Genomic DNA, 27,917 nt, shown 5'->3' with positions numbered 1-27,917 from the left:
TCCCTCTCATCGCCTTAGTTACCGGGAAGCGAGAACGTTGACGTGTGGTCCCGGAAGAGGGCGAGGCTCCTCGCGGAGGAAACCGAAGCTGGCCGGAAGGAGGTGTCGGCGCGCAGAAAGGGGCGAGGCTAAGGGAGCGTGAGCCTTGAGCGTGGGGACGCATGCGCGCAGGAGTACCGTCAGTTAAACAGGTGTAGTTATTCTTCCTCACCTTGCAGGGTTTCCTTCCCTCGTTCGCCCCTCGTTCGCGCACAGGTGCCTTCCGGCTCTCTGCGGAGCCTGGCGTTAGCGGACAGGCTAATCCCTCTCGATCCCTGTCATTCTTCCATGAGAAAGTGAATAATTGGGAACTGTCGTAGTCAAACGTTTTAAGAGACTAACAAAACACCAAACTGCATAGAGCACGGCTTTTTACAGCCACCATGGCCGTTTTACCACTTCTTATAAGTGGCAAAACCGAGCACCTTTATTAATCTGACCCAGCGATATGGCCCGTCTGTAGCATATAAAAATAAGCAAAATTATATAAACTTAAAAGTATGCTTAAAGCATATCAAGGCGCCCAAGAATTAATTAGCTCAATTTAATATTAGTACAAAGTTTTAAGTGACTAACAAATCATAGAAGTTAGTTTTAGGTCGATGTGCTACGAAATTAATTGCTGTTAATATAAAAATTTGTCGAATAATGGTTCAGTTTTATTGAACAAGTTTACACTTTTCGTGTATCTAAAGGATTATGTAAGAGTAATAGTGGGTTTTTTAATACTTAAACTGGTATAAGTTCAGGAAGTTCAAATCAATTATTCTCTCAGTAAAGATACACACTCAATTAAGATACAATACACATTTGTATCATACTTCACGGTGAGAAAATGTTACCAAGTACAAGCTGGTGCTGCTTGCCGCACAACAGGCCAATTGAGAGATGAGTTGGGGCAAGGACTAGAGACTTTATTCGGAAGGTCGCAGACCCAGGAGTCTGGTTCTCACCTCGGGTGGCCTCGGCCTGCAGCGGCTTGAGGCAGGATTTTTTCGGTTCCCAGCCAGAGATTGAGGTATGGCCGCGGCAATAAGAGCGCTGAATCCCAGCCACCAGACCACCAGGGACCAGTGGCCAGTGACAAGGCCACGGCCCGTCAGCTGTGTAGAAATGAACTTCTACATAGAGACGGAAAGTAGTGAAGCAAGTAGAGTGTTTATTAAGAGGGAAAAGGGTGCAGTACGTGTGAACAGCCACACGGGCGGGCTCAGAGAGAGAGTCACGCCCTCGTGGCAGTCTGAATCACTTTTATGGGGCATTTCTTCATGGTTTCCTCTAACCAATCATCTTGTTTCTCCTGGTTCTGAGTCCGAATTTGGTATATCTCAGGGTTCTCCCCTGTGTGGGTGCGCATTTCTTAGCCAAGATGGATAGTAGTGAAGAGGCCTATGGGTAGTTGACGTCACATACTAGGAGGTGGCACCCCCTCCCTTTTTGACCTCCAAGGAGCCTTTCTGCACATGTGCAGTCGGGGAGGTCTCCTTGACTTTGAGAATGAGGAATATGTGGTCTTTTATCTCTTATCTGGGCAGGGCCCAGCCTCCTCGATCATCCTGCTTTTATGGAGTTTCTGCTATTATGGAGTTTCTGTCCGCAGGGGAGAAACTGTTCAGCCTGGGGCCCATCTACCTCCTGCCTCAGTTCCAGCCAGACTCAGGAGGGGATGTGTTAATTCTTTTTTCCTGCAGCCATTCACAGGGGGGCCTGGTCAGGATGTTTCCTGTGAGCTAAACAAAGGTATTTTAGCTTAACACTCAGGCGTGGGAGGCAGATTAACTTGAAGCAAAAGCAATAGAACACAAAGGTTAAAGTAAAAGAAACAGATCCAATGTGGAGTCAGATTTATTCTTCTCTTTTACAGAAAGACATAGCTGGGTTTTTTTTTTAACCAAACATTAAGAAAATATCATTTGCCAAAAATTTGCTTGACTTATTTGAACCTGGATTCCTAGTACTAGAAATTTCTGTAAGGATTTTAAAAAATCTACCACATTAATGTATTAGAAGTTTAATTTACTTATTTTAGGAATAGTGGATTTATGTGACTGTGTAGTTATCCTGATAGGCATTGGGAAGGAAGAAAATTTCCTCCTTCCTTCTAGGTTCTTCTGGCTGGCCTAAGAATTAGATCGACATGAGGCAGATTAACAGGAGAAAATGAAATAGAAATTTAGTAACATGTATACATGGGAGAGACCTAGGGAAAATGAGTAACTTGCTAAAATGTTTCCAGTCCTCACCTTAAAAACCATCCTCAGCTAAAGACAAAAGAGGATATTGAGGGTGGCGAGTCAGTTATGGGAAGTCACCAGGAAAAGCGCAGTAAACAAGGGTAAGGTTGTTGAGCAGATTTAAGTCACTGCCTTCTCCACTGGTAACTTTATAGAGATGTGGCCATCCTCTTTCTAGTACAGAGAGGGAGACAACCTACAAATGGAGATTTCCCTTACAAATGTAAATGTGTCTTACAAAAGGATAATTCCTACTTGGCTAAGAGTTTTTTCCACATCTGCTGTTTCTTAGAAAATAACCAGCTTAAAATAATTAATATGGCAAGAGGCAGTGAGAACAAAGCTTCTTTAAAAGATGTAATAATCGAATTTGTTAGAACTCTAATGTTAGTAAACCACTTCATACTCTTACAAGAGGTGAAGACCTTTGCGATTACAGCCATGAAGGCATACAGATGCACAAACACATAGACTGTAAAACAAAGAATGTTATCTGCCATCCAGTTCTATAAGGATCAAGTCATGAGCCACTGCAGCCGCTGACCTACAACACACGCTGAAAGGAATTCAGTACAAAAACCAGGATGAACCATTCAGTGTTTTGGATATACAGACCCCTAGATATGCTAGTGAACACAAGTTCATGTGCCTGACGCAGAGCAAGGCCAAACAATATTGAAACGTCAGAGTTTAGGGCAGAGAAAGGTTTATTGAAGGGCTGTGCAAGGTAATGGGTGGCTCATGCCCCCCAAAACCCGGAAGTGCCCCGAAGGGTTTCAGCAAAGCTTTTTTTTTTTCTTTTTTTAAGAACTAGTGTTTGAGTCCTAATTTTATTTTGGTTTTTTGTTTTGTTTTTTGCCATGCCGCGCTGGTATTGACTGTTATTGGCTGATATTGACTATTTTATTAAGAACTATTTTGAAATCAGGAGTCATCAACAAAGAAAACGGGTTGTGTTCTGCTTCTTTGAAACTAAAACATACTTTTCTATACAAATATCAGTTAGTCTAAGTAAGAGATAACACATTCTGGGCATGTCACAGTCTGTCCCAAATAAGGGGGGGGGGGGAATGGAAGCGCCAGCAAGAGGCAAGTAAAAGGTGACTTACACAGCTACTGGAAACCCGCAAGGTTTGTCTGCGGCTGCCCTGTGCAGTAGGGAACCAGAAGCTCAGTGGGTGCGCTCTTGGCGCCCCGGAACTACAATTCCCGGAATGCCACGGGCAGGCTCCCCGGTCGCGCACGCGGTCTGAGCGCCTCAGGTCGGCTGCATTCATGGCGGCGCCCTGCAAGGCGGTGATCGTCCCCGGGAACGGGGGCGAGGATATGGCCACCCACGGCTGGTACAGCTGGGTGAAGAGGAAGCTGGAGCAGGTAGGAGACGCACCTCGCTGCACTGGGAGGTCGGGCTGGCGCGGGAGAGGCCGGAGGGCTCCCCGCTCCCACCCCCTTGTGCAGAGCCCTGCTGGGAACCCCGTCTTAGACTCTACAAGTAGTGGAGGAAGTTCGGCTGGTGAAACAGCCAGGAGGGCTACTCTCAGGACTCAGAGTACAAGCTCCACCTCTAGAAACTGGAGACCGAGCCCGCTCCCCGTATCTCCTGCGGGTTCAGATATGGGACTCCCAGATAATTCTACACCAGTCTTCTCTGCTCTCTGTCTCGGATTTTTTTTTTTTTTTTTTTTTTTGCGGTACGCGGGCCTCTCACTGTTGTGGCCCCTCCCGCTGCGGAGCACAGGCCCCGGACGCGCAGGCTCAGCGGCCATGGCTCACGGGCCCAGCCGCTCCGCGACTTGTGGGATCTTCCCATACCGGGGCACGAACCCGTGTCCCCTGCATCGGCAGGCGGACTCTCAACCACTGCGCCACCAGGGAAGCACCTGTCTCGCATTTTTAAACATTTTAATATGTAATATTGATATTTACAAAGGATGTATGTAACACGTACATACATTATGAAGTATAATGTAACCAATACTTGAGGGTCCCTCACCAAACTGAAATCTAGGAACATTATCAATACCTTCAGAGACAGCTGTATGTCCCTCCATCCCGTTTCCCTGCCGTATGAAATTTTAAAAGTTTGTTTCGCTTTTAAAACTTAATTTAAAAAATTAATGTACTTTTCAACCTATGTATGTATCCTTTAAGCAATATGTTGTTAAATTTGGCCTCTTTGTGAGCTTTATAAAAATGGCATCTAACTGCGGGCTGTCTTGTGCATCTTGATTTTTTTTTTAAAACGTTCTTCCATAACTAGGCAATAAGACTGTTTCCTGAGTTGCCAACCTCTACAGCTCTAGAGTGGGTCTCTAGAATAAAATTCCAGGCTTGTGGCTGAGAGCCATGGCTAGAGCTACAAACCAAAAGGTCAGGGCTGCAGCTGTCCAAGAGGATTGGATCCCCAACTTTCTGTACCACGTTTATGTACCACATTTTACCTACTCCCTGGAGCATAGTCTGATTGGCTCCAGGTCAGTTTGTCTAGAATCTGTTATGCTCTCTCTATATGTGTATGCCAGCGGTGATAAATGTACATGTGCAGTTGCACATATGAAGAGATCTGCAGAGCTGGCTAGATAGAGAACTACAGACAGATGGAGTTTATGAGGAGGGATTGTATATTCATATGTAATCCTGTAGCACTTACCCCACTTCATTTCATGATATAAACAACTACTTATTGAATTGATAAAGCTCATATCAGGTGTCTCATTTCTTATTAGCAAAGTATTAGTTGTAATTAAGCTCTTTATTATACCTTTTTTCTCCCTCTCATATCGTAGATACCTGGTTTCCAGTGTTTGGCTAAAAACATGCCTGACCCAAGTAAGTTTTTTAAATGTGTCTTTAAAAAGCCTCCTCTTGTTGGGTTTTGATCTTGTCATTTTCCGGTAGAGAAGAGGAATATCCTAGCAGAGAAGCCTAAGGGAATACATACCTCAGAGTGAATGATGGCAAGTATTTGGGGGAGGAGGGTGCAAACCAAAAAACATGATAGAAAATTCTAGTAAGGATCAAGAAGAGCACCTGGGCTCGGAAGAATTTAATTTTCAACTTTGTAAGCAACGGATTTTCCCTTCTATAAGTCAAATCTTTTCAGGCAAAATTTATGGGTGGTTTCATTTGAGGCAGAGGTATGACAAAACTTACAGCATCTCTATGAGATCCTAATATTAGAAAATGTAACGTGGCCACTTCTGTTCTGAGTGCCTATGGCTCGTCTCAGGAATTTCCTTTTTGGGAAGAAAGAATATATGTGGACATCAACTTGAGAGACAGTATTGTCAAGAGGATTTTTGTTTTTAAGTTGGAAAGTTTACATTAAACTTCAGAGTTATATTTTATTTTCTTAGTATTTCCTTTCAAGAAAATGCTAAAAAATAAAAACAAAACTATTTACCAAAACTATAGATTTGAGTCTTTCAGACAGCAACACATAAAACTCTGGCCCTGGGCTTCCCTGGTGGCGCAGTGGTTGAGAGTCCGCCTGCCGATGCAGGGGACATGGGTTCGTGCCCCGGTCCGGGAAGATCCCACATGCCGCGGAGCGGCTGGGCCCGTGAGCCATGGCCGCTGAGCCTGCGCATCCAGAGCCTATGCTCCGCAATGGGAGAGGCCACAACAGTGAGAGGCTCGCTTACCGCAAAAAAGAACAAAAAAAAGAAAACAAACAAAAAAAACTTTGGCCCTATTAAAACAGCCCCATCCCCCATTGCGGTCCTGCGGTTTGCTGAATGGTCCTCTGTTAGAAAGGTGGGCAGCGCTGGACTGAGACTGTCCCTGTTGAGTGACGGACTCTTTCTTTCCCCTGAACCTTAGTCACAGCTCGAGAGAGCATCTGGCTGCCCTTCATGGAGACGGAGCTGCACTGTGACGAGGAGACCATCATCATAGGCCACAGTTCTGGGGCCATTGCAGCCATGAGGTGTGGTCCTTATTGAATTGTCACCATCCCCCCTACCCCTGTGGGCTCCAGTCAAGCTTGCTTGGGCAATACTTCGTGCACATCTTAAGTTTACATTGCAGAGGAGACAGTGAGTAGTAACGTGATCTGTCCTAATTCCTTCCTGGTTTGATTAGTGGATTAAAAAGATACTTTGCTCTTACTGGGATACAGTGACCCTTCTAAAACACAAGTGCCTCCGAACCCCAGCAGCTCCCGTCACCCTCAGAAGAACTTCTCGGCCTTCAAGCCCCCCGCCCCCGATGTCGTCTCTGCCATCTCCCCTTCGCTGCCCCCAGCCTGGTTTACAGACCTCAGTGCAGTTCCTTGAACACGCCGAGCTTGTGCCTTTCTTAGGCCTGTGCTTGCCGCTGTTCTACCTGGACCCTCTGTCCCCAGACACCTGCATGGCCTTCTCCTCTCTAGGTCTCTGCTCCATGTCCCCTTTCAGTGAGGCCTTCTGTAATCACTCCATGTGAAACAGCAGCCTCACACCACCGAATCCTACCCCCTTTATATCTTATGACCCCCCTTATTATCTGTAGCACTTTTCACCACCTGACATCCTATTCATTTCTTGTCTGTCTCCTGCCAGTCGAATGTAAGCTCCATGAGGGTGGGGCTTTGTTCACTCTGACACGAAGCCCCGGTGCCTGGCAGAGTGTCTGGCATATGGTAGGCGCTGATAACTCCCCGTTGGAGGGTGGAGGCTGTTACCCGCACCGCCCTCCACTCCCCCACTACCGCCCCGGCCAGCCCCAGCCCCCGCCCCCAGGGGTCATGGGTGCCTTCCTGCTGCTCCCCATTAGAACATCACCCTGCAGGCTTATAAGGCCTGGAATGTAAGGATGGAGCTGGCTGAATAGCCTGTTAGGGTTGGGTTTCCTCTGTATTTGTGAGGCTAGATGACAAAGGATTATGGGGTTTTTTTTGTTTTAATTAATTAATTTTTGGCTGCATTGGGTCTTTGTAGCGGTGCGTGGGCTTCTCATTGCAGTGGCTTCTCTTGTTGCAGAGCACGGGCTCTGGGCGCGCGGGCTTCAGTAGTTGTGGTGCGTGGTCTTCAGTAGTTGTGGCACTTGGGCTCAGTAGTTGTGGCACACAGGCTTAGTTGCTCTGGGGCATGTGGGATCTTCCCGGACCAGGGCTCGAACCTGTGTCCCCTGCATTGGCAAGCGGATTCTTAACCACTGTGCCACCAGGGAAGTCCCAGGATTATGGTTTTTGTGTGGCTTCTTGTCCCCAGCAGCCCCTCAGGATGTCACGTGAATCGATTGTCAGAGAAATCTTGCCAAGTTCCATAACCTTTCAGCCACACCTGTGGAGGCTACGAGAATAATGCTTTCCTATGTGGACCTACAGAATTGTGGTACATAGTGTTTATAAGCTGCCAGGGGTTGTCTGGAAAATGAAGAAAGCCCTTTATGCTGAAATGTGTGCTAACCCAAGGCCAACTGAATTTTTCTCAGGCCGCTGGCTAATAACGATGTGGCTTCTTTTAAAGACTGCTGAAATTTATTGTAGGATTGTCAGGAACTTTCTAAAAATTAACTTCTAAAGTTAAGGTAGGCAAGGAGAAAACCAGATGCTAAAGCCACGGGGCCTAAGATCATAGGGGAACAGGATACAGAGGACTACCCCACAGTTACTTATTAATCACAAGGGGGAATTGTGTCTTTACAGTGGAGGGATCTGAGGGGTATCACCCTAGGGAATCTGACAGTCTCAGCAGTAATGGGACAAACTGGCATCGTGTGCCCATCGTTGTGGAGGAGTGGGAAGGACACAACATTGCCTACGTAATGGTCTTGCCAAAAGTGTTTCACCTCAGCCTAATCATGAGGAAACTGAGGAAACAAGTTCAGTTTAGGGGATAACGTACAAGAAAATGGGCCTAAAATTCTTAAAAGTCGTCAATCTCATTTAAAACAAATTTAAAAGTGATTGAAGAGTCATGAAAGCAAACGTGTGATCTTTGACCAGATCTAGGATTGAAAAGATGTTTTAAAGAACAGTTTGGTACAACTAGGGAAAAATGAATACAGGTCTCGGTGCTAAATTTATTAGGTGTAAGAATGATACTGTCGTTACATAAGAGCACAGCTGTGTTCTTAGGGGATACGTGCTAAAGTATTTAGGGGTGAACTGTAGCAAAATTAACGAATCTGGGTGCTTGTTCTCACTTTTCGGTAAGTTTGACATTTTTCAAAGCAAAAGATTGGGGAAAAAGTTTAGGCACGAGAACAAAATACCAACCCTAAATCTTGCCTGGCACCAAGGCCTCCTAGAGCTCTTACCTTTCTAGGTCCTTCCTTAGCCCTGGCCTTTGCTCAGTGAGGGAACTGTCTACAGTTAGCTGAGTGTCTGTTTGCCGGGCACTGTTCTAGGGAACAGGGTCACAAAAATCGAGAAGGCTCAGACCTGCCCTTGAGGGATGCCTGTGGGGGACAGAGGTAAGACAACGCAAACAAGCGTGTGTGAGAGAGGCACAGTTCTGGGATGGTACAGTCCCAGACCACTTGCGTCTGTCACCTGGGTTGGGGAGGTGGCACGCCTTAGAATGCAGATTCCTTTGCCTCACTCACAATCCTCTGACTCAGATGCTCTGGGCTGAGCCTGGGAATCCACATGTTAACCAACCAAGTAATGCCGACGAATGCACACATCAAAGGGAATGATTACACTTTTTATGTTTATTCAGAAAGAATTAGGGAAGAGGTTTGCACTGCCTTGAAAACAGAGTAGAAACTCAGGTAGCCCAGGTGAGGTCATTAACCACCGGGCTCACATTTCTGCATTTTCCTTGCTCTTTTTCCTACTAACCTCAGCAGCCTATAGCATGTGCTTTCTGTAAGCTAAATCAAATGAGTTTTGGATGGCTTACTGACTTTCCGGGACCAGATTTAACATTAAACATCAGCTACACCCTTCCTCTCGCTCCAGGTACGCAGAGACCCACCGGGTGTGTGCTATCGTGTTAGTGTCTGCGTACACGTCTGACCTGGGGGATGACAACGAACGGGCAAGCGGTAAGTCTGAAGGCAGAAACCGGAAGAGCCCTTCCTGTAGCCACGGGGCTGCACGCTCAGGTAGTAAAACAGCACTGTCTTCCAACAGATTAACACAAAATCTAACAGCACATGAGGAATATTTACCACCCATCGTTAGGTATAAGTTAGGCACTTAGAGAGGGCAGTGAGCCACTATCTAACCCGTAGTCTAGAACTGAACCCCCGAGCCCTATCCTCCCCCTTCACCAGTAGCTATGGTATCAAGCCCTACGGATCTGAAAACTGAAGAAGGGCTTCTAACTCAACACTTGGGCTCTGATTCTCTGAGTCTCTGCCATGGTCCTCACGAGAGTGGTGAGAATGGAAAGTATCCATGACACTGAGAGGTTGTGTGTTCTTCTCATAGGATACTTCAGCCGCCCCTGGCAGTGGGAGAAGATCAAAGCCAACTGCCCTCGCATTGTGCAGTTTGGCTCCACCGATGATCCTTTCCTTCCTTGGAAGGAACAACAAGAAGTGGCCAACAGGTTGGAAGCCAAATTGTACAGATTCACTGACCGTGGCCACTTCCAGAACACAGAGTTTCATGAATTGGTTAGTGTGGTCAAGTCCATGCTGGAAGTGCCAGGATAGCCAGGGTCGTTCCTGCTGTTGTGCGTAAGGACATGGGAGTAGGGCAACGATCAGGTTATGAACAGATGACAATCATCCATTATCAGATGAATAGCAGGCATGCAAACCAGATCAAATTAAGGTCCAAAACACACACACGTTTCAATGTTCAAACTAAATTACAAACAGTATTTTCATTTTCCATAGAACCTACATCTCAAATTGCTCTGACCGAAAACAGTATTTTTCCCATTGGATAAGGGACATGGGACAGCTTAACCACCCTTACCTATCCAAAGTGAATAAGACACAAACGAAAACCAGGTTTCCTGATCCCTAGTCCAGATTAAAAATAAACAGGTTTCATGTTATGCTGTAGGAGTTGCATCATAACATGTCCTTAACATGTTGAGAGAGTGACACACAAGGAGGTTGAGGCAGGGGTCTGCAGGGTCAGGCAGGGATCGGTCTAAGACCAGACTGGCAAGGATTAGGGCGACAGGGAGAACTACTGCTGGGCCCTGTCTGGATTGTTGCCATGTGGGAATTTGGCAAGGCATTGCCAGTTTTCTGATTTTCAAGGAAAGAAATTAATACACTTTTGTATTTAGGGACCATAAGTGTATGTATATATAATCCACATGTACATGAATTCCATTCAGTCCACAGACATATGGGTTGTTAGTTGGCAACTACAGCGTAAATAAAAAATTTGCAAACACAGCAAGACACAAAGGCCAAGCCATCCATGTGTGACCTCTGCTGTAAGTATTCACTTAGCCAGTGCTTTAGAGCTTGAGAAAAGCCTGAGAAATAGACATGATGTCAAAGGATGAAGTCATGGGAACAGTTTGGATTTTGTTACAAAGTCTTAAATATTTTTAAAAATGATCTTTCCATATCTCAGATTTTGTTCTGTAAAGTGTTCTACCTTTTAATTTCCATGGTCCTTTCTATCTCTTTCAGCATCATTCCATGATTTTTCTTCTAATCATACTCCCTCAAAAATAACCCTTTTTCATTTTCCAATGTTTTTTGGCTATTATTATCCCTACGTAACATCTCAAAACAATTTCCAGTAAATTCACACCTGATACTTGCTGCAATAATGTGAATTCCCACACTGTTCATACCTAACGAAAATTCAAAGCCATCATTTGAACCTGAAAAGGCTTTTGATTTCTAGATGTGCTCAAAAAATGTCAGGAGAGATTCTCTAAATTTTTAGCAGCAGTTATCTTAGGGGATGGGAATTTTGGTAGTTATGGTGTGGTGGATGTCTCCTTTTTACATTATACACCTGGGGATTATTTGAGTTTGTGCACTGTCTTTTATAATTAAAAATAAAGATTAAAAAGTTTATTTGACAAGTTAGTGAAAAACAAAGTAGATAAGTCCATTGAATACTTTTCTTAGAGAAGCTGTTTAGCATTGATTTGACCAAGCCTATAATCAAAGCTTGATTCTATTTGAATAATTTGGAAGTAGTCATTGTTCTACGTATTCTCTGCCTTGTTTTCTGAAGTCCTTTCTTTAAAAAATTTACAAACTTATACAAATAACTGTTCATAATACTTTATTGTCCTCTTCTTCTGTAGAAAAAACCAAATATATACAATTGAGAAATAATTTGATATTCTTTATTCCTATAAAAATAACTTGAGGGGGGCTTCCCTGGTGGCGCAGTGGTTGAGAGTCCGCCTGCCGATGCAGGGGACATGGGTTCGTGCCCCGGTCCGGGAGGATCCCACATGCCGCGGAGCGGCTGGGCCCGTGAGCCATGGCCGCTGAGCCTGTGCGTCCGGAGCCTGTGCTCTGCGATGGGAGAGGCCACAACAGTGAGAGGCCCGCGTACCACCAAAAAAAAAAAAAAAAAAGAGGGCTTCCCTGGTGGCGCAGTGGTTGAGAGTCCGCCTGCCGATGCAGGGGACACGGGTTTGTGCCCTGGTCCGGGAAGATCCCACATGCCGCGGAGCCGCTGGGCCTGTGAGCCATGGCTGCTGAGCCTGCGTGGCCGGAGCCTGTGCTCCGCAACGGGAGAGGCCGCGACAGTGAGAGCCCCGCGTACCGCAAAAAAAAATAAAATAAAATAAAAACTTGAATATAGAGGCATACGATGGTTGAGTTCGGCTGATAGTACGGTAACCAGTAACCACAGGGCGCCAGCAAAGAAAATGTTCAGTTCTTCATTCACAGAAGCCACGGTTCAGGTGCTCACCAGCCACGGCTGACTAGTTGCTTCCTTACTGGACACAGATATAGAGCATTTCCATCCTGATAGAAGGTTCTATTGGACAGCACTGCGCTAGAGCGCGTGTTACATGCTTCCCTCACCCACCACCAACGTAGAAGTGACTCAACTTGAAGTTACTTTTGTTTGACTAGTTTGCCTATTAGTTGATCACCATAAAAATTATGATCCTATAAAACTTACTCATCACCAAACTAAGATCAGAGGAGTTTCAGGGAAGAACTCCACATGGACTATTCATTTAAACCGTCAAATCATGGCCTTTCATGATTCTGTTTGACTCTCTACAGATCTTTATAAAGCAGAGAGGGGCCTTGATAGACTCTAGGGAATATCTTTTCAGGTGAGCAAAATACCTTACACTAAATGGAAATCAAGTGTAAGGTTAGAACTTCACTTACAATTTGATTTTTTGGTGTTGTCAAGAGTCTAGAGCACCACAATTTGTTTTGGTCAAAATTTACTCCTGTAGGGTAGATATCCATTTAATGATCAACAGAGGTGCTGTATTTTAAAATTGTCGTCTCGGGGCTTCCCTAGTGGCTCAGTGGTTAAGAATCTGCCTGCCAATGCAGGGGACACGGGTTCGAGCCCTGGTCTGGGAAGATCCCACATGCGGCAGAGCAGCTAAGCCCGTGCGCCACAGCTACTGAGCCTGCGCTCTAGAGCCCGCGAGCCACAACTACTGAGCATGTGTGCCACTACTACTGAGCCTGCGCTCTAGAGCCCGCGTGCCACAACTACTGAAGCCCACGCGCCTAGAGCCCATGCTCTGCAACAAAGAGAAGCCACCACAATGAGAAGCCCGCACACCACAACGAAGAGTAGCCCCCCACTCGCTGCAACTAGAGAAAGCCGGCACACAGCAACGAAGACCCAACGCTAAAAAAAAAAAAATTTTTTTAATTTAAAAAATAAATAAATGAATTTAAAAAAAAATATTGTCTCTATCCTTCTTTAGTTAATATTCAGAATGAAAACCATGCTAAGGGAAAAAAGTTTATAGGAGCTCTTTATTCTGGTAGGCAAGGAATACTTTTGTTTTAGCTACTGATTGTAAACTTAAAAAAATCTCTGGCTGTCAAGATACAGTACAAAGTGTATTTAAAACACAAACTGCTTCCTTCGTTCCACTTCTAAGTCTCCTCCAAGCTCAGTTTTGTCATTAAATAAGACAAGCGCCCCTGTGACAGGCTAGGTCCCAGGAAGGGCAGATATTGTTCTTAGCATTCCAGCTCTCTGAGAGTGGATCGGAAACCCTCTGTAGTTTCAGGCTCCCAGATTCTTCTGGATCTTACACATCTAGTACTTGAAATGATCTTTGTTTCAAAGCACCAGTGTCACCAAATGCTAATTCTGTACAGCTGGCCACAGAATTTATCTGGTTCTTAAAAATTGGATACTGAGCTGAATTTTATTTTACTGTTTATCTCAAAATAACCCTTGTGTTGGCTCTCCAAACCTGGTGTTTGAACACAGGCCCCAGCAGAGCTTTCCTTTCCCTCGGTCCCCCGCTTTTGGCCTGGACCCAGAAACTTTTAAGTGGCGCTACAAAGTGAAAATATGACAGCTGAGATCCTAAAAAGACCTATAGCTAACTTCTGTGTAACAATACATCAAGTAACCTATTGTTTTCTGTTGAGCTGAAGATTGGGACTGAAAGTGCTATTAGAACTGAGGACAATTATAATGGCTTCCTGCTTAGTTTAGACCTATTACACCATGAATTTTAGAACAGAATATGGAAAAAAATCTAAAACAGGATAAGGAAAGAAGAATGATAATCGCCCCCACCCCGCCCAATAAAGTGAATGGAGGGCAATGGATTCTCTTTAGTTTTAATTTTAGTTAAATACGAATCTAGGGGAAAATTCTAGCGAATAATACAATTGAGCCACAGAGTGAAACTTGTAAGACTTTTAACAAAGAAGAACCAGTGAAAATATTCCATTTAGGATGAGAGTAATTAATATTTATACACTAAAAAGATATCCTTGACAACAGCGTCATTTGGGTTTGAGGTAAGTACAGAGGCATAATCCTCTGAAAGAATACTGCGGACACAAAAAGGCATCAAGTGTGTAGAAAAGGGATGTTCCACTGTGTCCCCCCCTCATGCCCCAAGTCTGCGTTCTCCCCTGCTATTCCTGCCTTCTTTTTCATTTCTTCTCAATGAAACCACTGAGAAAACAGAAATGGTGACACTGGGTCATATACAAAAATTTCCCAATGAAGACCTTAATAAGTAACTTTAAAACAGGCATTTTAAAGCTCTAGCCGTTATCACAGTACTTGGTGAATATGAACATATTTGCTTCTTTTCCCGTGAATCATCAAAAGTCTTGAAAGCTTCAGAAGGTGGTCTTCAGGAGTTCAAAGTATTTTATTTATGAAAGAATGGATTTCACTGTTGCCTACTCTACCAATGTAAATTTAGTCTTCATCGATTAAAAAAATTTTTTTCATAGCAGCAAGTTTTTATCTTGAAGTTTGCTTTCAAGGGAATTTGATGTTCCATCATGAATCAAATTATTTGTTCCCAAAGTAACTTCATTTGCAAAATGTCAGTAAAGTTCATAGCTCTCTATTAAAATTCGAGCCACTCTGTCATGTAAATACAGTTAGATGGTGAAATCTCACCACCTTCATGGCAGTCGTCAAAAACCTTTAAAAAAGAAAAAAGGTTATATTCAAACTGAAGTTTTAAAATTATTACATTATAGGTAATGTCTTAAATATCAACTACAACAAAATTCTAACAAAATATCCAAGACCCAACCATTTATTTAAAGCAATATTAAAAACAAAACTTTCAAAGTGAAAGAGGTTAGGACTGTAAATAAGAACATACTGGAATAGGACCTGCTCTGTGATCATACAGTGAGTGAGAGACCTTTCACTGTAGCACTAAGCTGACCATATCCACCTACCCACTGGGCAGAAGGCAGGTAACAACAGTCCAGGAAGGGAGATATATACACACTAATGACTTAATCTTAACTAACCAAATGTTTCATGTTGAGCCACCTTCCTTTTTGTGAAGGGTGCTAAATAGAATTCCCAACAGGTTAGCCTTTTTTCTAGGAGTTGAAACCAGGGCATAGAGAGCTTAGGCATGTAGACAATAAAACACGGACTAACAGCCCAAGAATATAAATGCCACAAGGGCTGGCACGGTGCCTGCAGCACACAGGTGGCTTTCAGAGACTATCTGGGAACAAAAGAATGAAGAGTGTGGGGTGGGCCTCGAGGGAAAGCACATCACCTCTGGGTGTGAGTCCTGGTTGTCGTGTCTCAGCTGAATGCTTAGGTCGCCCTCAGCCTGAGTTCCCTCACACTTAAAGGGAAGTAACATCACTAGCTCCAAGGGACGTAAGGAGGATTAAATGAGACCACAGAAATCTTCAAGAACATGTCTGGCCCATAGTAGGTTCTCAACAAATCTCATTTCCCTCCCTACTGAGGTGAAATGATTAGCCCTCATCAAAAATCGTCCATCTGGGGACTTCCCTGGCAGTCCAGTGGTCAAGACTCCACGCTTCCACTGCAGGGGGTGCAGGTTCGACCCCTGGTCAGGGAACTAAGATCCCACATGCCGTGCAGTGCAGCCAAAAAGAAAAAAAATGTCCATTTTGGGGCCAAGAGCAGAAAACAAATTTCCTTAACATGGTTATTCTAAGAAAGAATACAAGGTGACGATTTGTTGGTTAAAGCTCTGTCATCAAGGTTACATGGAGGTTTCCACAGTTCTTGGTCAACCCTGAGTTTGAGGAAACTAGGGTGTGCTTGCTGGTATCAATACGTCATGTGGCATCTGCACTCGGTGGCAGTGAAGTGTGAAGCGAAGCCATTGTAACTCACCGGGCAGAGTCCGCAGGGGGCCCGCACCAGTCCCGTGGGCGGGATGATAGGATTGACTGCCCTGTACAGTTTCATGTGTCCGTCCACACTGCCTACGGTGCCTTCTTTTGCAGCGATGATAGTCATCTCCACTTTCCCATCATAAATGAGTGTATTTAAGATGGTCTCAATGTCCTCCATGGACAACTCTACCTACAAAAGGGATACGTTAGAAAGGACCCAAAAAGGACAAGGAGACATCATTTTGGAGGGTGTTAAAAAACATAAAAGGCCACAATTCCTTGGTGAAATGGGGAAGGATTATGCTGGAGAGTAAATGGAGGCATAAAGAGGCTGAACAATGGCCGAAGTGAGCACAGACCCTCAAATACCAGGGGCAGGGCTCTGAGCTCGCACTGAGCTTGACACTTGCTGATGTCTTTACCCTCCCAAGGAAAATCTAGACATCTTGTAACATTCTTTGGCAAGAATTTGATGGAGGTTTATAAAATGCTTGAGCAGAAAGGTATTTTAGACATCAAATAGTCCAAATTCCTGTTTTTTTATGAAAGAGAGATCTGGAGCCCAGGAAATGAAAATGACTTGTCCAAGCAGCCACTTCAGCTTCTTCTCTGATGATGAAAAGTGTCAAGCACAGTGTGTCTGTACAGATCTTCAGAGAATGTGCTGACAATGCCACTAACATCTCATAAGTAGGAAAATACCAATAAACGACAACTGCTATGATGATGGATGTCTGGCACATATATGGAAACGTCCCCAAGAGAATCAAGAACTTGTCAGAACAGACTTTTGAATCTGGTAGTGAAATGCACTGCCAGGCCTCCACTCTGCTGCTCTGTAGCCCAAGCTCAGGTACATACAGTTCAGAAAGTGCCCGATGGCAATGACCGCCATTGCCTGACTGCCTTAGGACAGTACTTCCTCAAAGTGCGTTCTGCAGAATGTACATGGGTATCACCAGAAAAAAGGGTCTGGGTCAGCTGTGTTTGCAGTACATTGTAAACTATATCCCTATGATGAAGAATAAGTTTTTAAAAATAAGATGAAAATTAGAAACCGAGTTCCAACCTTACTGATCCCCAATTCACAGATATACTTCCACACTTCATGTGATGAAGCAAATGAACTATTTCTTTGTATCATTGGATTCTGTTTGCTTTCTCGTGCTGTTTCTGCCTATAAGGGTAGAAACATAAATTTCAGGAAGAATACTGGTGCCTTCTGAATACAATTCATATAGGGTGAGATCAACAACAGGACATATTTTGTTTAGTAAAAATGACCAATTTCAATGTTTTCAATTCCTGTAAGATATGATACACAAGATTAAACATTCCTTATGAAGAAACTTAAAAAAACTATACTTGGAGTGATGTTTCCTCAATTATGCCTCACCTTGGTTTGTAGGAATTTAAAACACTGTTGGTTAAGCACCTCTACAAATTCAGATTCAAAATCCTGGTCACTGTACCAGGCTCCACCAGTCACAGAGCGGTCTGGCTGCAGGTTATAGAGCATGTACACCTTCTTTTTTGAGGCCTAGGAAAAAACACGCACAGTAGATGGTTAGAGGTAACAAAATAGTCTTCCAAAACTAAGACTTAAAAACCCCCAAAGCTTCATATTTCAGAGCAGTTTGGGATTTACAGAATTATTGTGAAGATGGGACCTTGTGCTCAGCTTCCTCTAGTACTAACACCTGACATTACCACAGTACATCTGTTATAGCTAATGAAACAATATTGATAGGTCAAAATTAATTATAAAGTCTACACTTTATTCAGATTCCCTTCATTTTTCCCTAATGTCCTTTTAATGGTCCAGGATCCTATCCAGAATACCATATTATTACAAATTTATTATACATGAGGCAAATTTTGGTTGTGACAGTTTCTCAGACTTTCCTTGTTATTGGTGAATTTGCCATTTTTTAGAATTACTGGCAAAAAATTCTGTAGGATGTCCCTTAATTGGGATTTGTCCGAGTAGACTGGAAAAAAGACCACAGAGGAAAAGTGCACTTCTCATCATGTCATATCAAGAGTACCTGATCATCACTAAATGATGATTGATTGTCATCAATATAACATCAGCCTTGACATTATAAATCCATCACCTGGTTTGAGGTAGTGTTTCTCAGTTTTCTCCACTGTAAAGTTACCTTTTTGTCCTGACCTTTCCATATGTGGAAGGAAGCCACCACGCACAGTCCACACTTAAAGACTGGGAGTTCGCTCTACTTCCTTGAGGATGAAGAGTCTACACAAATTATTTGGAATTCTTCTGCATGAAGACTTGTCTATTCTCGCCCATTGATTTATTTATTCAAATATTTATATTAGTATGTTCTCATGAATATTTATTTTATACTTTGGGTTACAATCTAATACTACTTAAGTCTGAAACTTTGAAAACATCATGCTAAGTGAAAGAAGCCAGACACTAAAGACCATATATTGGTAGTTCCCTGGCAGTCCAGTGGTTAGGACTCGGTGCTGTCACTGTCTTGGCCCAGGTTCAATCCCTGGTCAGGGAACTAAGATCCCACAAGCCACACGGCATGGCCAAAAAAAACCCAAAACAAAACAAAACACAGCAACATTAAAAGGATATAATTAAAAAAATTAGAACAGTGTGGTGACTGCAGAACTCTGTGAATATACTAAAACCCACTGAATTAAATCTCAATAAAGCTGCTACTAAAAATAAAGATGTACAGCATGATTGGCAAAATGAAGCTAGGCATGGGTACGTGGGGATTCATTTTGTTATCTTCTATACTTTTGTACATATTTGAAATTATCCAATAAAAATGTGGAAGAGAAATAATATTCTAAATGAGGGAGTGGTAGGACATAAATACCATTGATAAATAAAACCACTGATGACTATCAAATTTTTATTTGCTGAATTTTGTGTTCAAGCACACTTTAATCTAGGAGCACCCCAGCTCCTCTGATGCCTCAATCAGTGAAATCAGCAATGTGTCTGCTGGAGCCAGCTCTGGATCCTGGAGCCCCTGGAGGATGTGACGGGGTGGCTGGCAAGAGGAGGAGGAGAAATCCCATGTGCTGGAACAGATGCTCCACCAGGGCCAGGGCAGAGAACTTTCTGTGACCTGCTCACTAATGTATTCCAAGCCCCCAGAACAGTGCCCAGCACACAGCAAATGCACGACGGGTATTTGTGGAATGGGTAATCTCATACACCAGGTTGAAATAAATTATCTTACATATCACAAAATCCAGGAAAAATGTTCGTGATCCCCCAAATTCTTTACTGAAGAGAGTAAAGTAGTTCTAGATTTTTGAGTGGGTAAGACTCTAAGAGTTAACTGGCAGTGACATATCTAAAGCAGCATCTCCAAACCATCCGATATGAGCTAAAATTTAAAAAATCTTTTTTGACCAGTTGTTTTAAATCATGACATAGCTTAAAGAATAAAAACCTGAAATATACTTGGAGTAATATATGTACAGAGAACATCCAGGGGAAGAAAAGAGATGGTTACTCACTGCCACAGACTTAACAGCTTTAATTAGCTTTTTACTTTCCAGATTCTTTAGAATTTTGTTAATTTCTGTTAATGGCAAGTTGCTTTTGTATCGGATATCTCTGCTCCATATTCCTATAAGAAAGTAAAGTAAAATAAGTTGAACACTATAGGATGTGTGTTTCTTTTCCCATTGCTTATATCTCATTATAAATCTAGCAAATTATGTATACATTCCTAGAGCATAGCTATAGGAAAAATGAATTAGAGGTAAGAGTCTCAGATAAAGTAACAAAAATATGCAAAACAATACATAAGTTATATGTTCTATTTTCTAACTGGAAATTTCTTGGAATGCCAGTGTGGCACCTTTTAAAAAACATATGAAAAGGACATTTTTGTAATGGAAGAAAAATCTTGAATGTCACTGAATTAACATATATTGCCTTTTCCATGCCCCCCTACATCCCAACCTCTTTTTTTCTTTAAATATCACTTTAGATTGTATATGTGAAAAACAAACTTAAGTTTGGGTCTGGGTTGGCTGCCACCCTTGATGAGAGCAAAAACCACTTTATGAGAGCATCTGTGTGCATGTATGTCCATTATTTATACAGCACTATATTTGGAAAATAGAAAGATTACAGTTCCCATAGTCACTAAAAGCCTGTGCAGAAAGCTATGATTTTTCTTTCAAAGAAGGAAATATGTGTTATATGTATACAAGGAATTTATGTTAAAACATTTTGCTGTATTTTCTTCCCAACGTGAAGGCATAATAAGATAGGAAGATTTTTTTAAAATAGAGAATGACTTCTTATTTATTTTTAAAATTTTAATTTAACTTCCCAACACATATAAAAATTATATGACTTCAGATTACATCGTAATTGTTAAAGCTAATATCAATGACTCAAACAGATCTTAAATTGTAATAACAGCAATTTCGATAAAGTTCTTTAAGGGCAACAGGAGAGGAACTAAATAGCTCTTGAGGGAGCTACACCAGACACTGCCACACTGCACTAGGCGTCCCTCGGATTTTTGCAAAAACCAGAGAGATGTTATTATCCACCATTTACAGATAAGAGGAAGAAACGAAGCCTTCCAAAATTTAGCAAGTAAGGATTAAAAAAAAAACTCTTAAGTTTTAATTTATTTATTTTGAATAGATAATATATTCATATGGTCCACATTCAGAAGTCTCTTTCCATCCCTGCCCACAGCCATCTAGTTCCTATCTCCCTGAAGCAACAACAGTGTCACTCCTGGGTGTCCTTCAAATGTATGTACATTATATATTGTTATATATATATGTGTGTGTGTGTGTGTGTGTGTGTTATATTTTCTTTTCCTTTTAACAAACGGCAGCATACTGAACTGACTGATCTATATCCTGGGAAGCCAGGATCTCAGTCCCCACTATCTGGTCCTAGAGACAGTGTTGTTTCTGCTGTTCCTCTACATGCTTACCTTTATTTCCTGCATCCTCTATGATTTGATATACTAGTTTTTCCTGGTTATCTGATCCTTTCATTTTACTGCAGGGAAATAAAGGAGAATTAAAAAGGCAAAGAGGTACAGGATAATCTAATAATCTACAAGACTACTTAAACGAATGAGCAGACAGGGTCATCACATTGACTTATTTACCAAAAGAAGGGCTTACCTTAAAAAGAATGAGACAGGGCTGTATGTACCAAATGAAAAGATGTCCAAGATATAGTAAGTGAAAAAAAACAAGTTGCAAAACAGTATGGATATCATGATCCCATTTTTGTTAAAATAAGAAAAAAAAAAAGAGAGAGAGATTATATATAAATATATGGTATATAAATATATAATCATCTATATGTATTTATATATACCTATAAGAAAGGATATATGCCAAAATATTAACAGCAGCTATCTCTGGGAAATGGAACGCATATGGGAGGTGAGATGATACACGGGCCAGGTTTACATGATGCAATTCTGTACTGGCTTTCTTTCCCCAAACACATATTACTTTTATCATATTAAAATTTTCTTAAAATAAAAAATTAGGTGCTTACCCAGCATTCTGAGACTCCTTTATTCTATACAGAAGGCCTGTATTGCTCCTTAAGAGATCCAGCTGACCCTAAAGTTTTTTTTTTTAAAAAAGAAAATAACAGTGAATTATTTTGGAGATATATCAAATCCAATGACAAACGCTAATGCATTCTTCAATATTTTACAAGGACTAAAATAGCCTACCTCCCATAGTTGCCAGTTCTTCACTTGAGTACTTAAGTTGTTTCCTACATGTCACATGTGATGTACTTTTTAAAACTTAACTCTTTATCTCGCCATTTCCCCAAATATTAATACCTAACAATTTTCTACATGTTAGATCCTGGCTTGGTTATATGATCAATGTGTAAAGAATTTTAAACAAGCAGCTTTAGAATAATAAATAAAAATCCATATTTAATTCAAATAAATTCAATAAATATATATAAATATAGTAAAATGTAATTTGTCTAAAAAAGTTCAAATAAAGGCTATTCATGCAAAAATATTCTATGGTACAATGATTAAATGAAATTTACAATGTTAATAGTAACATTTACTGACATGTGTGACTTCTGTAGTGTTACATGAAAATTAGGCAGAAAGGTCAACCAATGAATAAAAAGCCTGTAGTAGTTCTGTTTTTATACAAGTCACAAGTAAAACAAAGCATGTGTGTCACGCTCCTGCATTTCCTTGGGTCTGAACTTAGGAGAACCCAGATGGCTGTACCACTGGGCTTCCAGCAGTTCAGGGAAGCACAGCTAAGAGAGGCCCCATTCCCACGAGTTAAGGCTGGGCAGACCCATGACTTGGAATTAGGTTGATATGTGGATGAACAGCAATACTTTCCCTCCCTCCCTCAAACCACAAAGCCCAATTTGGAGGCTCCATTCAGTTGTTCATCTCAGCCTATGAACATTTACTGAACACCTGTACTGTGATATATGTTTGGGGGGGACAAACATGGATTCTGAAAGAGAATTACACAGCTGACTTCAATACCATCGGGTTGGCATTAAGACAGAGCTAAGTAAAGGGTGGGACAGCCTCTCAGAGAAGCAGCTTTGGCCCAGCCTGGGGGGACAGTGAGGATCCCTGGAGTCGATAGCAGAGATGAGTCTTGAGAATAATGAGGAGTCAGTCTGTGAGGAAAGGGAAAAAGGGCCTGCTAAGCAGGGACGACAGCATGAGCAAAGGAACTGAGGCATGAAACAGCGTGATTTGCTAGGGAACCAAAAACCCATCTGTTCCTTCTGAAAACTAACTTTTGAGTTGGAGGGGTGGAGGGAGATGAGGTGGGTGCAGAAGGGAGGGGTTCAGTGTGGTAAACCCAGGAGTGTGGACTTGAATCTCTAGAGTTGAGAGAAGAGTTTTTGGTGGGAAAGTGACTTGGTCAAATCTGTATTTAAGACAGAGCAGGCTGGTTGCTCTGAGGCACATGGAGCCAGGAAAGCCCGTTAAGATGCACTGTAATAGTCCAAGTAAAAGCCAAGAGCCTGAAGACATGCAGGGGTAGTAGGAATGGAAACAGTGGAACAGATTTGAGAATTGTTTAAGAGGTAAAATCAGCAACACTCGTGATTTATTAATAATTACTCCCTTGCTTAAAATTCTTCAGTAGCTCTACCACTGCCTACAGCCTGTAGCCGACAGAACTGGCAATAGGTGGGGTTGCAGAGGTGGTGAAAGAGAGTGAGGTGCTGAGCATAATTTTCAGACAGAAAGAAAAGGCTAAAAGGGAGGGTCCGAGAACAAAAACATTTTTAATTGCCACACTTCCCAGCATGCCTTGCTCTATCCATCCTGGACTTGAAGACCTTCACAATGGTGAATTGACTAGAAAAAACCAACACTCCTTTTTCCTTTGGCTAGAACAGCGTTCAGCAATCTGGTGCACTGCTTTTTTTTTGAACTGAAGTATAGTTGAGTTACAATATTATATTAGTTTCAGGTGTACAACATAGTGAGCTCATATTTATAGATTATACTCCATTTAAAGTTATTATAAAATATTGATTATATTCCCTGTGCTGTACAATATATCCTTGTAGCCATTTTATACATAGTAGGTTGTACCTCTTAATCCCATACCCTTATCTTGCCCCTCCCTCTCCCCACTGGTAACCACTAGTTTGTTCTCTATATCTGTGAGTCTGTTTTGTTATATTCATTCCTTTGTTTACTTTTTAGATCCCACATATAAGTGATATCATATGTGTATTTGTCTTTCTCTGTCTGACTTACTTCACTAAGTATGATAATCTTTAGGTCCAACCATGCTGCTGCAAAGGGCATCATTTTGTTCTTATTTACGGCTGAGTAATATTCCATTGTATATATATACCACATCTTCTTTATCCATTCATCTGTTGATGGACACTTAGGTTGCTTCCATATCTTGGTTATTGTAAATAATGCTGCTATGAACATTTGGGTGCATATATCTTTTTGAATTAGTGTTTTCATTTTCTTTGGATATATACCCAGGAGTGGAACTGCTGGATCATATGATAGTTCTATTTTTAGTATTTTGAGGAACCTCCATACTGTTTTCCACAGTGGTGGCACCAATTTACATTCCCACCAACAGTGTACAAGGATTACCTTTTCTCCATATCCTCACCAACATTTGTTGTTTGTGGTCTCTTTTATGATAGTCACTCTGACAGGTGTGAGGTGATATCTCATTGTTTTGATTTGCATTTCTCTAAAAATGTTGCTACAATTTATGTCAGTGTTCTCCCTGTGTTTTCTTCCAGGAGTTTTACAATTTCCAGTCTTACAGTTAAGTCTTTAATCCTTTTTGAGTTTATTTTTATATATGTGTGAGAAAAAGTCCTAATTTCATTTTTTACATGTAGCTGTCCATTTTTCCTAGCATGACTTGTTGAAGAGACTCCTTTCCCCATTGTATACTGTTGATTCCTTTGTCTTAAATTAATTGACCGTAAGTGGATGGGTTTATTTCTGGGCTCTCTATTCTGTTCCATTGATCTATGTATCTCTTTTTGTGCCAGAACTATACCGTTTTGATTACTGTGGCTTTGTAGTATAGTCTGAAGTCAGGAAGCATGACACCTCCAGCTTTGTTCTTTTTTTCTCAAGATTGCTTTGGCTATTCAGGCTCTTTTGTGGCTACCCATACATTTTCGTATTATTTATTTTAGTTCTGTGAAAAATGTCCTGGGTATTTTGATAAGGATCACATTAGATCTGTAGATTGCTTTGGATAATATGGACATTTAAACAATACTAATATAGTCTTTACTTTTTATTTATTTATTTTATGGCTGCACCACGCAACATGCAGGATCTTAGATCCCCAACCAGGAATTGAACCCACGCCCCTTGAAGTGGAAGTGCGTATTCTTAACCACTGGACCACCAGGGAAGTCCCCATTTTAACAATATCAATTCCTCCAGTCCAAGAACATTGGATATCTTTCTATTTCTTTGTAGCACCTTCAATTTCCTTCATCAGTGTTTTATAATTTTCAAAGTTAGATCTTTCACCTCCTTGGTTAAGTTTATTCCTAGGTATTTTATTCCTTTTATGTGATTTTTAAACAAGATTGTTTTCTTGCTTCCTCTGATAGTTCATGATTAGTGTATAGAAAAGCAACAGATTTCTGTGTATTAATCTTGACCCTGCAACTTTACTGAATTCATTTATTAGTTCTAATAGTTTTTTGATTGAGATTTTAGGGTTTTCTATATATAGTATTATGTCATCTGCAAATAAGGACAGTTTTATTTCTTCCCTTCCCATTTGTATGCCTGGGCTCTGGCACTGAAAGCACCAAGTCCTAACCACTGGACTGCCAGGGAATTCCCTTCTTCCTGATTTTAGAGGATAGGCTTTCAGCTTTTCACCACTGAATATGATGTTAGCTATGGGTCTGTCATAAATGGCTTTTATTGTGTTGAAATATGTTCCCTCTATACCAACTGTGCTAAGAGTTTTTATCATGAATGGATGTTGAATTTTGCCAAATGCTTTTTCTGTGTCAATTGAGAAGATCATGTGAATTTTATCCTTCCTTTTGTTACTGTGGTGTATTACACTGATTGATTTCTGCATATTGAACCATTTTTGCCTTCCTGTAATAAATCCCATTTGGTCATGGTATATGATCCTTTTTGCATACTGTTGAATTTGGTTTGCTAATATTTTGTTGAGGATTTCTACATGTATATTCATCGGAGACACTGGCCTCTACTTTTCTTTTTTTGGTAGCATCTTTGTCTAGTTTTGGTATCAGAGTAATGGGAGCCTCATAGAACGAATTTGGGAGTGTTTCCTCCTCTTCAATTTTTTGGAAGTGTTTGAGAAGGACTAGTATCTGCTCTTCTTTATATGTTTGCCAGAACTCCTCTGTGAAGCCATCCAGTCCAGGACTTTTGTTTGCTGGGAGTTTTTTGATTACTAGTTCCATTTTACTACTAGTGACTGGACTGTTCAGATTGTCTATTTCTTCCTGATCATCACATGTTTATCCCTTAACTGTTTATTGTAGTTATAGTTGATTTTTCCATTTTTTGTCTTTTAATCTTCATACTAGCTTATTTAAGTGTTTGATCCAAAGCCTTTACTATGTATTTGCCTTTACTAGCAGTAAGAAGCAAACAGAAGGTGTGAATAGACTATGCCCATAGGTAGTTGTGTGCCATTATGTAGCTTAGTGACAATTAGGTTACTAAATATAACAGTTAAAATACAAGTATTTCATTTGTCTTGTAAAATGCATATTACTTCTTCTTTCCTTAATTCAGGCAGTCTGAGCTGTTTCCTGGTTTGGAGTCTTATCAGTCACAACCTAACACACTTTTGAGAATGGTTTCGTGACTACATAACAGGAAGTAATGACAATCACAACATTTAAGTAATTACATGAACTAGTTGGGTTCACCTTACCATGGACAACAGTCTATTGATGGCCACTGCCCGCTGCTGGGCTTCTATATGCGGCATTTCATTCTGAATTACTTGGTCTGTGATTCCATGAGGGAACTGGTGACATAATTCTATAATCCTAGGAACAAAGGCATTAATGATATTCATGTTTCTACCTATCTCAAGAGGTGGTAGGGGAAAAAATACAAGAAGAACAGTTTGGACTTGTGCCTTTTTTCACATCTGATAGATAATCTAGGTTTCTACAATGGTTCTGATTCAAAGCATATTAAAAATGAGGACGATGCTTTTGAAATACACGTTTACATTTTTATTGTATTTAAGAGAAGCATTTCTTTTCCTTATTCACATGAACTTTAAATTAGAACAAAAGTCAAATGAAAACACAGAAAGACATATTAAAGCTGAGGCTTCAGTTTTCTCAGACGGTACAAGTATGACAAAGGGAAGATACAGTGCCTTGGATAGCCATAAGTCTGTGAGCAGGAGGTAAATCAAACACTTCTGGTGGGAAGTCAAAATCTGTTATGACAATTCACCACAACTGGGACCTGCTTTTAGAATTATCCCTAAGAAACAAAAACAAACTCGAATTTTCATCTTGCCCTAGGATCATCATATGTGTTATTCATAATAGTTTTAAGAAGTGGGGGTCCTTTAAAACTATGTGGTACCCTAAAAATTGCAGTGCACGGTAGAGAACATAAAATCGGCAGAGGCTTTGGGCGCCCCCAAATCTTCACTTGTATACTGCACTAAAACCATCTGACTTGTGTTGCTTCATAACAGAAAACTGCACCCTAACTTCGGCTAAACGTTCTGCCACGGGAGTTCCCTTATTGACAAGGGCGATCCAGGATCAGAACGTGTATCCACAAGTACTACGGGGAAAACGCCGAGTCTTCACTCTGAGCGTGGATCACCTTAATGTGGGAAAGAAGCGCATCAGTAGAGCTTCCCGAACAGCACCAGGGAAAGGTCAGCTACACAATCTTGCAAACAGTCCGACTCGTTTCGAAATTAAGAGTTCTGTTTTCCGGGGATGAGAGGAGGGTTCCAACACCCGCGATCCCCTCCCTGCGCGTCCACTGAACTTGCGAGGGTCCCGGAGACGGGGTCCAGCGCCTCGCAGGGCCTCCCGAGCCGGGAAAAAATTCTCACTCACTGATTTACCTGTTTTCGATTTCGACCGGATCCGCGTCGGGCGGCTGCACTTTCACCTTCACCTCGGCCATGAGGGCGCAGGTCCCGGTTCCTGGGGGAAGAGACGGTCCGGAAAGCCGGACAGCAAGCGGGGGAACCCTAGAACCTATGAAGACAGCGCCTGGCTCATGGGCCTTCTTCCTCGTGTCGCAAGCGGTCCTTCTTTGCCAGTCGCCTTGGGGTGGCCAAGCCGCGCCTGCGCCGCTACAAATTCTTATTCTGGTTTTTCCAGAATGTCAGTGCCTGTCGGACGAACAAGCCTGGTTCCCCTATTCTGAGTTGGGACGCCACCTTGTAGCACTTTCCAATCTC

The 27,917-nt window shown here is 41.9% G+C and overlaps 3 protein-coding genes across 6 annotated transcripts in view; 1 reads left to right on the top strand and 2 right to left on the bottom strand.

The window, feature by feature from the left end:
• The window catches only part of SEC23B (SEC23 homolog B, COPII component), a 39,518-nt gene extending 39,203 nt beyond the window's left edge, over window positions 1-315 (bottom strand). The window contains exon 1 of one of the 2 annotated variants that reach the window (XM_089896497.1): window positions 212-315. The gene's annotated coding sequence lies outside the window, so the exon portion shown is untranslated. Of the gene's footprint in view, window positions 1-22; window positions 114-211 lie in introns of those variants that run through there. The other variant, XM_089896496.1, reaches the window with a different exon arrangement.
• RBBP9 (RB binding protein 9, serine hydrolase) lies at window positions 84-14,036 on the top strand. Of its 2 annotated transcripts, none has more exons than XM_089896502.1 (5): window positions 84-191; window positions 5,060-5,102; window positions 6,096-6,201; window positions 9,163-9,248; window positions 9,637-14,036. In XM_089896502.1, the coding sequence occupies exons 1-5, from the start codon at window positions 162-164 to the stop codon at window positions 9,861-9,863; spliced, it is 492 nt and encodes a 163-aa protein (XP_089752628.1). In that variant the 5' UTR covers window positions 84-161; the 3' UTR covers window positions 9,864-14,036. The 2 variants fall into 2 exon arrangements, with proteins under 2 accessions (XP_089752628.1, XP_022449945.1); XM_022594237.2 differs by lacking the exon at window positions 84-191 and adding an exon at window positions 3,507-3,647.
• On the bottom strand, window positions 11,259-27,891 carry POLR3F (RNA polymerase III subunit F). 2 transcript variants are annotated; one of them, XM_022594248.3, is made up of 10 exons: window positions 27,576-27,891; window positions 26,403-26,520; window positions 21,505-21,572; window positions 21,120-21,140; window positions 20,924-20,991; window positions 19,473-19,585; window positions 17,353-17,496; window positions 17,026-17,133; window positions 15,955-16,146; window positions 11,259-14,758 (listed from the first exon to the last, which is right to left on the bottom strand). In XM_022594248.3, exons 1-10 carry the CDS (start codon window positions 27,635-27,637, stop codon window positions 14,681-14,683), a joined length of 972 nt encoding a protein of 323 aa, XP_022449956.1. In that variant the 5' UTR covers window positions 27,638-27,891; the 3' UTR covers window positions 11,259-14,680. The 2 variants fall into 2 exon arrangements, with proteins under 2 accessions (XP_022449956.1, XP_022449957.1); XM_022594249.3 differs by lacking the exon at window positions 21,120-21,140 and having other exon boundaries at window positions 27,576-27,782.
• Window positions 27,892-27,917: the final 26 nt, after the last annotated feature.

The sequence above is a fragment of the Delphinapterus leucas genome, chromosome 15 (genome assembly GCF_059928025.1).
Source record: "Delphinapterus leucas isolate spDelLeu-1000000601 "Yukka" chromosome 15, BTC_Dleu_Yukka2, whole genome shotgun sequence".
Taxonomy (NCBI): Eukaryota; Metazoa; Chordata; class Mammalia; order Artiodactyla; family Monodontidae; genus Delphinapterus; species Delphinapterus leucas.
This window is presented reverse-complemented; position numbering and strand designations above follow the sequence as displayed.

Excerpts from the sequence above, each read along its gene's own strand:
- POLR3F (XM_022594248.3), bottom strand. The coding sequence starts at position 27,637 with ATGGCCGAGGTGAAGGTGAAAGTGCAGCCGCCCGACGCGGATCCGGTC. Across the intron at positions 17,497-19,472 it reads AAGCTGTTAAGTCTGTGGCA|GCCTCAAAAAAGAAGGTGTA; the intron begins GTGAGTAACCAT and ends GTTTTTTCCTAG. Across the intron at positions 17,134-17,352 it reads TTAAATTCCTACAAACCAAG|GCAGAAACAGCACGAGAAAG; the intron begins GTGAGGCATAAT and ends CTACCCTTATAG.
- RBBP9 (XM_022594237.2), top strand. The coding sequence starts at position 3,549 with ATGGCGGCGCCCTGCAAGGCGGTGATCGTCCCCGGGAACGGGGGCGAG. Across the intron at positions 3,648-5,059 it reads TGAAGAGGAAGCTGGAGCAG|ATACCTGGTTTCCAGTGTTT; the intron begins GTAGGAGACGCA and ends CTCATATCGTAG. Across the intron at positions 5,103-6,095 it reads TAAAAACATGCCTGACCCAA|TCACAGCTCGAGAGAGCATC; the intron begins GTAAGTTTTTTA and ends CCTGAACCTTAG.